The sequence below is a fragment of the Oncorhynchus mykiss genome, chromosome 10 (genome assembly GCF_013265735.2).
Source record: "Oncorhynchus mykiss isolate Arlee chromosome 10, USDA_OmykA_1.1, whole genome shotgun sequence".
Taxonomy (NCBI): Eukaryota; Metazoa; Chordata; class Actinopteri; order Salmoniformes; family Salmonidae; genus Oncorhynchus; species Oncorhynchus mykiss.
This window is the reverse complement of record NC_048574.1, coordinates 27,173,534-27,188,785: the sequence shown is the minus strand read 5'-3', so window position 1 is coordinate 27,188,785 and position 15,252 is coordinate 27,173,534. Positions and strand designations below refer to the sequence as shown.

General features: G+C 40.6%; 2 protein-coding genes across 4 annotated transcripts in view; one reads left to right on the top strand and one right to left on the bottom strand.

The window, feature by feature from the left end:
• The window catches only part of ap2b1 (adaptor related protein complex 2 subunit beta 1), a 91,178-nt gene extending 80,002 nt beyond the window's left edge, over positions 1-11,176 (bottom strand). Inside the window, exons 1-8 of one of the 3 annotated variants that reach the window (XM_021617928.2) lie at positions 11,051-11,176; positions 9,230-9,284; positions 8,816-8,921; positions 8,368-8,503; positions 7,997-8,242; positions 7,611-7,801; positions 7,042-7,263; positions 1,763-1,883 (exon numbers count right to left, since the gene is read on the bottom strand). In XM_021617928.2, the coding sequence (XP_021473603.1) occupies positions 1,763-1,883; positions 7,042-7,263; positions 7,611-7,801; positions 7,997-8,242; positions 8,368-8,503; positions 8,816-8,921; positions 9,230-9,266 (1,059 nt within the window). In that variant the 5' untranslated portion in view covers positions 9,267-9,284; positions 11,051-11,176. Of the gene's footprint in view, positions 1-1,762; positions 1,884-7,041; positions 7,264-7,610; positions 7,802-7,996; positions 8,243-8,367; positions 8,504-8,815; positions 8,922-9,229; positions 9,285-9,931; positions 10,073-11,050 lie in introns of those variants that run through there. The other 2 variants (XM_036989983.1, XM_021617926.2) reach the window with 2 other exon arrangements.
• Positions 10,099-13,856, top strand: pex12 (peroxisomal biogenesis factor 12). The gene is made up of 4 exons (XM_021617930.2): positions 10,099-10,219; positions 10,359-10,543; positions 11,056-11,594; positions 13,161-13,856. The coding sequence occupies exons 2-4, from the start codon at positions 10,421-10,423 to the stop codon at positions 13,549-13,551; spliced, it is 1,053 nt and encodes a 350-aa protein (XP_021473605.1). The 5' UTR covers positions 10,099-10,219; positions 10,359-10,420; the 3' UTR covers positions 13,552-13,856.
• The last annotated feature ends 1,396 nt before the right edge of the window (positions 13,857-15,252 follow it).

Genomic DNA, 15,252 nt, shown 5'->3' with positions numbered 1-15,252 from the left:
TATGTGTGCCATTCAGAGGGTGAATGGCCAAGAAAATATTTAAGTGCCTTTGAATGGTAGTAGCATGCACATTTTGACAGATGGAATTGCATGACTTTCACCAAATTTCCATGACCAACAACTGGTGGCATCCCTATTTACGTATAGAAAAGTGTGGTATCGACACAGGGAGGCTGCTCTCTGATCCCATGACATTGAGCAAGGCACTTAACCCCCCACAAAGTAGAACCCCTGCTAGGCAACTGTATGAAACACATGTGGTCAGCCCTCAGTGTGGAGAGCTACTGGGTGTTCAGGCTCTTGATCAAGCCCTTTAATAAGGTCTGGTTGAGCAGTTCATTTCTAAACTGTGATTTGTTAGAGGGGGACAGGAATAAAAACCTGCACAACCATTAGTTCTCCTGGAGGATGGTTGACCACCCTTGATGTAAAACATTGCAACATTACAAATAAGTTTTATGCCTTTTGAAATAATTTGCTCATTCAATATATCAAAGATCAAATTAATATTGTAGGCTACAAATCTTTTTATTCAGCTGAAGCAAGCACAAAAATTTCCAGAAAATGTACCTTTTCTAGTTTAGTCATAATTATCTTAGCTACATTAGAGTTGTTAACTTTGCAGGCTGACTATTATCTATTGGATGCTCAAATCAATTGGAAGTATCTATAAAACAAGTTTTGAAGCAACATAATCCAAAAGAAAGGTTGCATCTAATGTTTATTCCTAAAAATAATGTTCACGATTCACAAATTATTATTTTGATTGAACCGAATCCCAACTAATTTAACTAGGCAAGTCAGTTAGGAACAAATTTTTATTTTCAATGAGGGCCTAGGAACAGTGGGTTAACTGCCTGTTCAGGGGCAGAACGACAGATTTGTACCTTGTCAGCTCGGGGGTTTGAACTTGCAACCTTCCGTTTACTAGTCCAACTCTCTAACCACTAGGCTACCCTGCCACGATATAAATCGTTCAAAAAAGTAAATAAACTTTGTATGACCTTATTCGCGAGTGTCGGTGGAAAGTTTTTTGGGACATGACGAAAACATTAATACATGCTAAAAATAGCTTAACAGTTAACTAGAGGGTACAATATATATTTTGAATTGGCTACCTAGTTAATTTTATAGGCCTACCTGCTGATGCAATGTCTGATTGTCTCTCTGTCCTTGAGCAACGGCCCACTCGTCTTGCACTATGCAAGTGCACTAGTGACATTCCGATCCGGGCTATGTGCTATATGCTGATTCTATTTGATTGATAAAATATTTAACTGTGCCTAAATACATTACATTAACAGAAAATATTCAGAATTTCCATGACTGCCACAACATTTCAGATTTTATGACTTTCCAAAACTTTTCCAGGCCTGGAAAACACCATTTAAAAATCCCATGACGTTTTCATGCTTTCATGAAAATACGAACCCTGGTAGGTGCCAGGCACACTGGTTTGAGTGTGTCAAGAACTGCAACGCTTTTGGGTTTTTCACGCTCAACAGTGTACCCCGAGTATCAAGAATGGTCCACCATCCAAAGGACATCCAGCCAATTTGACACAACTGTGGGAAGCACTGGCGTCAACATTGGCCAGCATCCCTGTGGAACGCTTGACACCTTGTAGAGTCAATGCCCTGATAAACTGAGGCTGTTCTGAGGCATAAGGGGGTGCAACTCAATGTTAGGAAGGTGTTCCTAATGTTTTGTACACTCAGTGTAGAGTTCTATTGACTGAGGTATAGGGTTCCATGAATGGTACCTGAGCTATGTTGGCCTGGGAGGCCAGGCGAATCATGATGTCCAGTTTCTCCAGTTTGACGTAGATGGGGTCGTTGTACTTGACAAAGAACACCTTGATCTCCTGCTTAAGGATCTCAGGCCTAAAGAGTAGAGATGGCATGTATTATAGGAACAGAACATCTATCTATCCATCTGGTCCTGATCTGAACCCACAGAGCTGAGAGAGGGGAAGGGTACATAGGAAGAGAAATTCTGTCATCTAGTGGCTAGGAAGTGAGGATGGCACCAAACAGTCTAATCTAACATCAAACATTCCACATCACTGAGGGATTCATTTAGAAAGGGATAAAAACAAGGGATAATTAACTAGATTCAGCTGCGGGATGATATTTTCTTGAGTGGATGGTCAGGAGGCCAGAACATAATTACAAATCCTTTCTAGACTGCAAATTGACTGCAAGAAGCCCAAACAGATATAATATTTGACTAAAACATAATAATTTCTTACCTTGCTTACATTTGTATATGATCACATATAGTATATGGAAATATATATATATATATATATATATATGGATATATATATATATATCTTTGTTATGGGTAGGAATACTTAGGAACAAATTTCCAAAACTAAAATCACAGATCTGATTTGCTGTTGTTTTTAGTCTTTTATGTCCAACAATTTTTTTTAAATACACTGAACAAAAATAGAAAAACGCAATATGCAGCAATTTCTAAGATTTTACTGAGTTACAGTTCATCTAAGGAAATCAGTAGGCCCTAATCTATGGACTTCACGAGACTGGGAATACAGATATGCTTCTGTTGTTCACAGATACCTTTAAAAAAGTTGGGGGCGTGGATCAGAAAACCTGTCATGCAGCGTGACATCTCTGAATACATACGATTTGATCAGGCTGTTGATTGTGGCCTGTGTAATGTTGTCCCACTCCTCTTCAATGGCTGTGTGAAGTTGCTGGATATTGGTGGGAACCGATCCAGAGCATCCCAAACATGCTCAATGGGTGACATGTCTGGTGAATATTCAGGCCATGGAAGAACTGGGACATTTTCAGCTACCAGGAATTGTGTACAGATCCTTCCGACATGGGGCTGTGTATTATCATGCTGAAACATGAGGTGATGGCAACGGATGAATGGGCCTCAAGATCTCGTCACGGTATCTCGGTGCATTCAAATTGCCATCGATAAAAGGCAATTGTGTTCCTTGTCCGTAGCTTATGCTTGCCCATACCATAACCCCACCGCCACCATGGGGCACTCCGTTCACAATGTTGACATCAGCAAACAAAATCTGCTTGACTCTGTTCCAGCCCTGATCCCTTAGAGGCTAGTCTAGGCTACAGAATGATTTTCAAATTGGTAGGGCCATGTTTCTCTCTTGTCCATAGAAATACTCAGATATCAGTTATATTAGCCTAAATATGAAAAATGTATATTATAGCCATATCAAGTGTAGACTATTGTTATATAATCTTGATCATCTGGGTAAGCACATTTCCAACCTTCTTCCATTAGGCTACTTTTTGACAAAAAAGAAGTGACTGGATTTCACTTAGTATCTATAGTATAGCCTGCCTTACGCTGAATCAGAAAAAAACGATGGCTGGGAAAGAAATCATGTTAGTCATCTGCCTGTTTGGCATTTCTTCGGTTTCAGGACGAATGATAAAGGTGAGCAAGCAGACCTGACCGAAGTCACTTGCAGAATACGCAAAAAGATTATCAGGGCAAAGGATGGATAAATGACAAACCTCTGTCAACATTTACAAGTCCATCCTCCTCCTGAGTTTGCTACTCTGGGGCAGAAAAGGTGAACATGCTGATGTTCCTTGCCAGAAACCTTTAGGTAGGCCTAAGACATGGTTAAAAAAACAATTAGACTAAATGGTTGCTCATTTCCTCATTTTGCCCTCATTTAGGTTATTTTCATACTTTTTTTGTAACTTGTATGCCTATATTTAGGATTTGTACAGTTAGACAAAAGGCATATCCTAATAGGCCTATCATATTTTAGCCTATGCCAATGTTCATTTGTTTTTAAGTGTAATAAAGAATATTATAAATAATCATTTGTTTTGAATATTTAGAATTTGTACAGTTCGATAGGCAAAGGGCATAGCCTAAGGATAATAGGCCTATTAATTTTTAACCTAAGTCAATGTTCATTCAGGTATTAGAAAGAATGTTATAGGCTAAATAATAATTTGTTTTATTTTATTATTTTAGACTTTTATATAAATTCACAATTTGTAAGCTATTCAAACTAAATTGAGGCCCACACTGACTCATCATTCATTTATTTTTTGTTCCTGCTTATTGAAAGTGCTGCTGTGGGAGCTTATGCCCGATTGCCCGTAGCACAATTCAAGGACATTAATAAAGGCTGACAATATTAGTTTAACTTGTAAAAGCAACATTTAGCCTACTGTAACTTTTATTGAAGTAGGCTGTAGCCTATTATTGGCTATTTGGTTTGCAAGTAGGAAGTTTCCGACAGCACAATTTATTTTGCCTACACTTTGGTCAACTTCCTATTCGATTAGTTTATATTGCAATTGTTTGTTCTCTCTCTCATTATTACTATACTATGTTTTTATATAGGCTATTTGCAAAAAACTTTCTGAGATGGAACTCCGTTACGCCTAAAGATTAATTTTATAGTTGATAATGAAATAGTATGCAATAAATAAGGCCAACAAGTCACATTCTATTTGAATGGGGATTGGGGAGAAAAAGTGAAATTACGATATTAAAACAATAAGCCAGACAACGGAGTGTCCGTTGCAAAATGCCTATGATCACCCGACATTAGAGAGGGGGAAAAAAACATGTTAGGCCCTATCTGACATTTTGCGCTGCTTTGGTGCTCGCTGCTCTTCCTACAATTTACATTGTTCTCTTGCATTATGTTAACAGTCTAACTACAACATATGTATTGAAAATGTAGGCTCTGGAGTACCTTAAATTACATTTTAGGCAGAAACGCTAACTCAGCTCCATCCTTCATCATAACCAAACCCTTTGATAATGCCAACCACTTTATAAACTTGTTTGTTTACAAGATGAGCAAATTTAGGGAATCTTATGGGTCAGAAATTGATGTTCATATGATAAGGAAGATATACAAAACATTGCAGAGAGCATATCCAACTGACAATCTCTTAGAAAAAAATGTTAACGATTAAAAATAACTGATGTTGGCACAAGATGGAGGGAAAGTTGGAGCATAACTAATTAAATTACAGTTAACAAAAATTGAAGCTAACGTATAGAATTTATTATACAAGAGACAACATTTACTAATTCTACAGCACAAAGGCAGAGTCATGTCTTAAGTGTAAAACTAATAATGACTCAATAATCCATGCTTTCTGGAAATGCTAAAAAGTCCAGATGTTGTAGGCAGAGCTAGAAAGTCCAGATGTTGTAAGCAGAGCTAGAAAGTACAGATGTTGTAAGCAGAGCTAGAAAGTCCAGATGTTGTCGGGAGAGCTAGAAAGTCCAGATGTTGTAGGCAGAGCTAGAAAGTCCAGATGTTGTAGGCAGCGCTAGAAAGTCCAGATGTAGTAGGCAGCGCTAGAAAGTCCAGATGTTGTAGGCAGCGCTAGAAAGTCCAGATGTTGTAAGCAGAGCTAGAAAGTCCAGATGTTGTAAGCAGAGCTAGAAAGTCCAGATGTTGTAGGCAGCGCTAGAAAGCCCAGATGTTGTAGGCAGAGCTAGAAAGTCCAGATGTTGTAAGCAGAGATAGAAAGTCCAGATGTTGTAGGCAGATCTAGAAAGTTGGCTGTCAGAAGTATTACTTTTAATCTGTCTGTCTGCATATTTAAAGTATAATGACCTTCCACTGACCTTGAATAAAGCATGTGTGTCTCTATGTATACTGATGACTCAGCAGAGTACAGGTCGGCTGAAACAGTAAAATAAATAACTGACACCCTTAACATAGCGCTCCAGTCAGTTTTAGAACGGGTAACTAGAAATAGGCTGGTGCTAAATATAAAAGAAAACTCAAAGCATAATATTTAGGGAAAATCACTTGCTCAACCCTAAACCTCATCTGGATCCATTATTGAATATGTGCCTATTGAGCAAGTTGAAGAGACTAAACTTCTGGGTGTCACCCTAGATAGCCTGCTATCATGGTCAAAAAATATAGACTCAATGGTTACTAAAATGGGAAGAGGTCTGTCCATGATAAGGCATTGCTCTACTTTCTTGATATCTCAGTCAACCAGACAGGTCCTATAGGCCTTGGTTTCGTCTCACCTGGACTACTGTCCAGTTGTGTGGTCAGGTGGGGCAAAGAAGGACATAGACAAATTGCAGTTGGTCCAAAACAGAGCAGCACCTATTGCACTTAAATGTACACTGAGGGCTAATGTCAATGACATGCATGTCATTCTCTTCTGGCTCAAAGTTGAGGAGAGATTGTCTGCATCACTATTGGTCTTTGTGCGAGGTGTTGAAGGTACCAAGCTGTCTGTTCAAGCAGTTGGCACATAGCTTGGACAACTCATCTGTATCACACAAGACATGCAACCAGAGGTCTCTTCACAGTCCTCAGGTCCAGAACAGAGGCTGGGAAACACACAGTATTAAATAGAGCCATGACTAAATGGAACTCTCTGCAATAAAAACAGATTTTTAAAAATAGATAAAAGAACATGGCAAGACAGGGATTGTGAAGAGACAGACATTTCTATGCATTTTGTATTGTATTTGCATTGCATTATGTATGTTATACGTGGTTGGGATATGACTGTGACGTGGTTGTCTCGTCTGGCTATCTTAAGATGAATGCATTAGCTGTGGGTTGCTCTGGATGGGACAAATCAAATACATAATATACATACATAGCACTACATTTACATCACAATTTAGCCATTCAGCACCTGCTGAATGGCTAAATTGTGATGTAAATGTAGTGCTATGTATGTATATTATGTATTTGATTTGTTGTGTTGTTTCCTGTTTGGACCCCAGGAAGAGTAACCGTTGCCTCGGTAGCAGCTAATTGGGGATCCTAATAAATACTAAATATGGCAAATAGGGAATGGGCCATTGGGCATGTCGCCCTGCCATGTGCTCTCTGCACTGTTTTGTGCTGCCAGACTCCGGCGGTGCAGTGAAGTTCAAATATGCTACAACATCGTTTGGACATCACGATGTCGTCACCATAGACGATGGCTGTCAAACATTGTCGATAGACGATGCAATCGTAAAATCGCCCAGCCCTACAATAAAGTATTTATCAGCAAGTTGCCCCCTGACCTTTTCTGGACGATGAGGTTGATATTCCTGAGGGCCACATACTGGACCTCTGGCTCCCCAGAGAGAAGGGTGACCAGCGGGGGGGACAGCTTCTTCAGCAGGGTGGTGTAGTAGTCCAACTCCTTGGGTAGCAGTTCCAGGAACTTCATCAGCACCTTGACAGCCGACAGCACTACCGCCGAGTTGGCGTGGGAGAGACGGGGCGTGACCCGCTCGCAGATGCTGGGAGAGAAAGAGGAGGACAGACATGTTTATTACAAAGTCATTAAAAGTTGACAACATCAAAATAGGTGAATGTATGCACAAACGGAGCAGCTGGTAAAGTTTTAGTCCGCAGGAATTATTGTGGAGATTTATCACAACACCCAGCAACTAACATTCAAAAGTTCTCACATAAAAATAAATAAAACTTGGATGTGTATTGCAAATATGTTTCTCTGACAACTAAGTCAGCATTAAGTAAAAGTAATTGCTGAACAATGTTTGGAGAGCAGAAGTCAGCATTAAGTTTAGTTTTAATGAAAAAAATAGAAAATCCTAAAAGTTTTCAGAATGATAACTGAACGTACCTCTGGGCCTCGCGCTCGTCTTTGGGGTTGTAGTTGGACAGGCAGTCCAGGATGAAGATCTGGCCCCACTCTGTGCATTCGTTGAGGGCTGTCAGCAGCTTGTTGATGTTCTGTGGGTTGAGGTCCAGCAGGTTGCTGTTAGGGTGGGACTCACTAATCTCAGACAGAGCTGCCACCGCGTTGGCCACCACCTGGAGGTTCAGACACAGTGGCCAGTGATTAGGAAAACATGATGTACTCTGTCTTGTCTAGCATGGTAGAGCAAACCCTTACAGGCTGTTTTTAAATTACCCCAGGCCCCAGAAGGACGTGTATAAGTTTAAAAAAAGTCTGAAAATGTACATAGTCTTGGCTGTGCCTAGGGTCCTAGTGCCAGCCAAACCTACCATGGGGTTGGAGTCGGCAATGAGATCCCTGAGGGAGTCCAGGAAACCCTGGTCCTCCACCATCTGGGCGTTGATGTCGTGGAGCTTTGCCACGCACACTGCTGCTGTCTTTCTCACGTATGGGTCCTCGTCCTTCAGACACTTTCTCAGCGGCTCACACAGGTACTCTGTAATCTTGTCCACGCGGATGCAGCCCATGGTGCGCACAGCCAGGGCACGGATCAGGGGGTTAGGGTCCTCACAGTCCTGAGGGAGAGAGAGGTAAGATATCTATGGGTAGGGAAGTGCAGTATTGTAAGGGCTAAGCTGTGTAATTTGTTAAAAGCCAATGTAAGTGGAAAACCATGTATAAAAAAAATAAAAGGCCTTGCCTTGACAAAGCTGTTGACAGCCATGATGGCCATGTCGGGCTGGCTCTTGGCGTAGTTCATCAGGTACAGGTAGACCAGCTTTTTCAGCTCCAGGTTGTCAGTCTGCATGCAGTTCACCACATCTGGGAAGAGGGAGCTAAAGAACAGAGGGATAGGACGTCACCAATGTTTTCTCATCACTATAACTCACAATATTTTTGACAGGGAGGCAATTATAACTCTACATATCAAGTCAGAACATTTTTCTTTAAAATATTTTGATCTCTCTTTAATAATAGAGATTATCAGAGATAACTTGCTAACTATAGACAAGTAGGCAGTCTCTTTTACATTAAAGTAAAAGTAATTGCTGAACAATGTTTGGAGAGCAGAAGTCATTAGGCAATGTCAGTGGGATGTATAGGTCAACACACAGAACTGTCAAAGTATGAAATCAGGTGTACTGTACCTGACATCCTTGCCCACCGTCATAGCCGCAATGACCTTCTTCACTGCCTCCTTCCTCTTCTCTTTCTTCTCATTGTTCAGCTCTGCCTTCAGCTCAAAGATCTCCCCTGTAACAGGATACATGCAACGTTAGTGACAGTCCAGTGTGAAAACAGAATGATGCTCTCATCCAGCAACACTGGTTGAGCTGTCAGTTCAGTTGTCAATTTTATCATGAACAGTTCAGCCTTTAGTGGTAATTTCATACATTCTGTGTTTGTGAGGAAAGGAGAGTAGGAGACAATCTATTTCCCTCAAGAGTTATGTTGTGCTGTTTAATATTATCCACACCAACCTAATGATAGTTGTGCACTCTTGATCAAGGGGGTGATGTGTCATTGAAGAAGACAATACCAAGAATCGTTTTAAGACTCACCTTTTTTATTTGTTGTAAAATATTTTGAGTCAGTCATTGTAGATGTTCTTCAAATCTGTTACAGGGAAATATCCAGCATTAGAGGTCACAGGACAGGACACATATAACAGGCCTAAGTAATGTAGTGGTAAAAAATAAATTTAAAAAATACTCAAACGTTTGTTTTTTACTCAAACCACCTGCGGACTGGACCCCTACGCGTGTTCGACGTGACACCCCTGGCCTAGAGGCTACAACGACACATTGCTAATAATTATAGTTATATATAATCTTGGCTTCTAAATATGTTTTATACAGTTGAATGAGACATTACAACCAAAGCACAAATATTACAGCATTCAATGACAGACAACAGCTGGATGTCACGACAGCAGCAATCAGCATCACTTTCACCGGCTAACGTTAACTACCTATCTAGTTAGGATGGCAGTTTACTGCCTTTTATAATTACAGAGAAAAAACAGGTTGGTCAATAGACTAGCTATTATAAATTCAACAAGCTTAAACTAACAACAGAGCCAAGTTGACCCCATTATCTTAACACCAGTGGAGAAGGGGAAATATCTGTCATATTAAACTATATCATTAACTGGCTATGGATGTGAGGCCTCGGTACTTTCAGATAGGTAGTTAGCATTAACGTAAAGCCCATTGAATTGAATTAACGTAAAAAATCTAAATTATAAATGGAAAGGTACAGACTTGTTTTTAGGTAATTTCAATAAGAAAATACGTCGCTAGGGTGAGTTATTCCACAATTTGAAAGATGTTTTTCCTCCTTGATTACAGCAAAGGGATAGCTAGCCGTGGAAAGACAGCACTCCCGAAAAAAACAAAATTAGTGAAAGGCGTCGGAGACCGAAAGGCGTAACACCGGAGTTCATTTCCACCGGAAATAGCCGGACTATCTTTACAGAGGGGAAAGGAGTAGTTCAAAGAAACACGAAAACCTGCTTGTAACGTTTGAATTAAATACATGAGGGTAGCTAGGTATGCGTCTTTGTGATTAGTCTGTCCCATTTTCATCCGTGGAAATTGATGTAGCTAGCTATTTATATTTGTTGAACTTGTGCAGTATTAAGTGGTACTACTAAGCAAGCTAACTAACTTCACTCGCCATCTCTTTTAGCCAACTTGGCTAGCTATTTAGGTAATTGAGCCTTTTGCCAAACGTGTTTGAAGTCACCAGCCATGGCAGAACGTGGTGCACATTTGACAGCTGCAGCTGCAGATGACAGACCGTCCATATTCGAGGTCTTGGCACAGGACTCCCTGATGGGTGCAGTCAGACCCGCCTTGCGACACGCAGTGAAGGTTCGACGACATTTTCTCACCCATGTCATTTTTGCTACATCTACAGACACCTGGTGTGTATTTATTACGCCGAGTCTGTTGCATAACTTTTCGTTTTGCAACAGAATCAGTTTACTCCAAACGGTAAACATTTCGCAACAAACGTGTTTCTATTGGACACATTCAGGTAGGTCCTTCCCCGTTTCGTTCTTAAACGGTTAACTGTTTCCAAAGTAATACGTAATAAATACACTCCAGGGAGAAACTATATAAACCATGTTTATTCAACAACGGTTGATTATTTGAAACGGCTGGAACAAAATCCTGCTCATATATTTGTGCAGGAGAACGTTGGCCCATCAAGGTATCCGTCTAGACTACATAAATAGCATTATGATGTTGGATCACTTGATGTGTTAAATAGTTTGTATTCAACCTTGTATGGCCTTCTTAAAATGTGGTGTCCATATACTGACTTTGCTGTGTGATTCAAGTTTGATATAATGCAAGTTCCTTCTCTCAACTTACCTCAGGTGCTGGCTGAGTCTAACCCCTCTCGCTACGGATTCCTCTGGCGGAGATTTGACGAGATTCACGGTGTTCTCGATGTATTTCTTCAGCACCATTTTCTGTCACGGACTAGCGCCTCATTCTCTGAGAACTTTTACAGCCTAAAGCGCGTGGCTGCTTCTGGTCGCGAGCGGCCAGCTCACCTGGGTCTGCGTGGGAAACACCACTGGTGCTCGCTGATCCTGCTTGCCCTCGTTCCTTACTTGAGGGCCAAGCTGGAACAGGTACTGGCCAAGCAGAGGGATGAGGACGACTTTTCCATCCGCCTGCCACAGACGCCCTTGCAGAGGATGTACAGGGCCTTCCTGGCAGCCTACCCCTATGTCAGCGTGGGCTGGGACAGCTGGGTGTTCTGCCAGCAGCTGTTGTATGTGTTTGGCCGAGCCAAGACCCACTCACCATTTCTGTGGCTGGCAGGTGTCAGGCTGGCTCACCTCACAGGACATGACATCACAAATATGGACCTCAAACCAGCCTCGCCTTCCAGGGCCATCAGCTCAAGGTAAGAATGAAATTGGGATATCCTGTCTCAAGGGACCCTGAGTTCAAAGAGTTTAACTTCTTATGGCTAACGGGATCGATATGACAACAGCCAGTGAAAGTGCAGGCTGCCAGATTCAAAACTGAAATCTCGGAAATCATAATTAAAATTCCTCAAACATAGAAGTATTTTACACCATTTTAAATATAAACTTGTTGTTAATCTCACCACAGTGTCCGATTTTCAAAGGCCTTACGATGAAAGCACACCAAACAATTGTTATGTCTGCACCTAGTCACAGAAAAACTGTCATTTTTCCAGCCAAAGAGTAGTCACAAAAAGCAGAAATAGAGAAAATGAATCACTTACCTTTGATGATCTTCATCAGATGACACTCATAGGACTTCATGTTACACAATACATGTATGTTTTGTTCGATAAAGTTCATATTTATATCCAAAAATCTCAGTTTACATTGGCGCGTTATGTTCAGTAATGTTTTGCTTCCAAAACATCCAGTGATTTTGCAGAGAGCCACATCAATTTACAGAAATACTCATCATAAATGTTGATAAATACAAGTGTTATGCATGGAACTTTAGATAAACTTCTCCTTAATGCAACCGCTGTGTCAGATATCAAAAAAGCTTTACCAAAAAAGCACACCATGCAATAATCTGAGTATAGCGCTCAGACAACAAAACAAGCCATACAGCTATCTGCCATGTTGTGGAGTCAACAGAAGTCAGAAATAGCATTATAAATATTCACTTGCCTTTGATGATCTTCATCAGAATGCACTCCCAGGAATCCCAGTTCCACAATAAATGTTGGATTTGTTCGATAAAGTCCATTTATGTCCAAATACCTCCTTTTTGTTTGCACGTTTAGTACACAATCCAAACTCACGAGGCGCAGGAAAGTCCAGGTGAAAGTTCAGACTAAAAGTTATATTACAGTTCGTAGAAACATGTCAAACGAAGTATAGAATCAATCTTTAGGATGTTTTTACCATAAATCTTCAATAATGTTTCAACCGGAGAATTCCTTTGTCTATAGAAATGTGATGGAACACAGCTAACTCCCACGTGAGTGCGCGTGATCAGCTCATGGCACTCTGGCAGACACCTGACTCAATCAGCTCTCATCCCCCCCCCCCCCTCCTTCATAGTAGAAGCCTCAAACAAGGTTCTAAAGACTGTTGACATCTAGTGGAAGCCTTAGGGAGTGCAATATGACCCCATAGACACTGTATATTCGATAGGCAATGACTTGAAAAACTACAAACCTCAGATTTCCCACTTCTTGGTTGGATTTTTTTTCTCAGGTTTTTGCCTGCCATATGAGTTCTGTTATACTCGCATACACCATTCAAACAGTTTTAGAAACTTCAGAGTGTTTTCTATCCAAATCTAATACTAATAATATGCATATATTAGCAACTGGGCCTGAGTAGCAGGCAGTTTACTCTGGGTACCTTATTCATCCAAGCTACTCAATACTGCCCCCAGCCATAAGAAATGTAATCACTTTTAAAAGCATTTAGCCTATAAGCATACTTCCGTCTAAGTTGTTATTTCTTCCCAGTGTTGGTGAGAGGCTGCGGAGGCTGACGTCGACAGTGGTGGGGGGTGTGGCTCTGTCCCTCTCCACTAGTCTTTCCTTGGGAGTGTTTTTCCTGCAGTTCCTTGAGTGGTGGTACTCCTCAGAGAACCAGAACACCATCAAGACCCTGACCTCCCTCCCCACACCACCCCCTCCCATCCACCTCCAGAACCAAGAACCACTGACCAGACACAGCAAAGCATGTCCACTCTGCTGCAAGATCCGCACCAATGATACCGTCCTCTCCACCTCTGGGTTTGTCTTCTGTTACCGCTGTATTTATGTCTACATCAAAGCCAACCAGAGGTGTCCGATGACTGGGTACCCCACTGAACTTCAGCATCTCATCAAGATTTACTCACCAGAGAGCTAGAGAGAATCTTATTTCCATTCCAATGAAGGACTTTGACAATCATGTCACAATGACAATTTATACTGTAATTGATTTGTTAGTTGACTATATCCCTTATGACCACTTGTAAATAATTTAAAGCACTAACATATCCCTAGCCGTCATAATAGTTTAAATGCCCAGTGCAGATATTTTTCTCAATATCAACTCCCTTTTTTCTATATTTACAACTTAGGTCAGCTATGCTGGCCTATGGAGTCCCTTGGGAAACCCAACTACTGAAACATCCCATGGGAATTATCAATAAATTATGTGGGCTCCCGAAAGGACTGATCTCTCTAATATATAAACAACTTTTGGAAAGCTCATTCTGAGCTAGCCATTAAAGTATAGTCCACAGATCGAATGGAATCTGAACTATGCTTTAACTGGCACAGAATATGGAAAAATATTACATTGGCATTCTGTAATCTTAACCATCAATTTATACATTTTAATTTTGTTCACACACTATTTAACACCAACTGTTCATGTGTCCCCTAAATCAGGTAGATGCATTTCTTCATATGATGTGGGAGTTAAATGCTTTTGGGGGAAAGTAAATTTATTTTTAAGTGCATGAATTTAAATATTCAATGCTTTCCAGCTATGTTAATGATTATAGCCCCTTGAATCTCTCAATCAGAGAAGATTACTGCGGGCAGGCAGAACCAAAAATATAAGCACAATGTGTAAAGTGTTGGTCCCATGGTTCATGAGCTGAAACAAATGATCCCAGAAATGTTTCATATGCACAAAAAGCTTATTTCTCTCAAATTTGGTGCACACATTTGTTTACATCCCTGTTAGTGAGCGTTTCTCCTTTGCCAAGATAATCCATCTACCTGATCGGTGTGGTATATCAAGTTGATAAAACAGCATAAAATTTACACAGGTGTATCTTGTGTAGGGGACATTAAAAGGCCACTCTAAAATGTACAGTTTTGCAACCCAAAACAATGCCACAGATGTCTGAAGTTTTGAGGGAACGTGCAATTGGCGTGCTGACTGCAGAAATGTCCACCAGAGCTGTTGCCAGAGAATTGAAAGTTCATTTTTCTACCATAAACTGCCTCCAACATCATTTTGGAGAGTTTGGCAGTGCATCCAATAGGCTTGGGCTATACAGGGGTATTTGGAAATAGCCAAGGGATGATAATGTGACAGGTGAAATTAACACAATCTGCTTTATTTCCTAATGGTTTTGCTTCGAGTGATCACGGACATGCAACTATAGTTTTCCAACACAGAAAATAAATTAGTGCAACACATTTGGCAGAAAATATATTCATTTTCATTAGATGACAACAGAAGTACAAAGCTATTTGGCTGGCAGCCACAAGTAAATTAGCTTACAATGAAAAAGCAAGGTCTTTTTTGAAAAGATGATGCATGGCCATCATATTTCCAATGTTTAATCATAGAAAGAATGTAGCTAGCTACATTTCCTAATGTTTTGCTTAAAGTTAATATTGCATTTTACCTGAGAAAAGTAGGCTAGCTACACCGAGAAAAGTAGCTACATATTGTCAGAGTACCGTCTGTTGATTGAATGCCCGTTCCTGAATTCTCACCCGAGTGGAGAAGTGCAACTGAAGCACAAAATGAGTCTGATGCAGAAATTACAATAAGAAGCATTTTAGATCTGCGTTTACAAAACGAAGTAAGAGACTTCGTATGCAT

Coding starts and splice junctions, on each gene's coding strand:
- pex12 (XM_021617930.2), top strand. CDS start 10,421: ATGGCAGAACGTGGTGCACATTTGACAGCTGCAGCTGCAGATGACAGA. Junction 10,544..11,055: donor CCTTGCGACACGCAGTGAAG/GTTCGACGACAT, acceptor AACTTACCTCAG/GTGCTGGCTGAGTCTAACCC. Junction 11,595..13,160: donor TCCAGGGCCATCAGCTCAAG/GTAAGAATGAAA, acceptor ATTTCTTCCCAG/TGTTGGTGAGAGGCTGCGGA.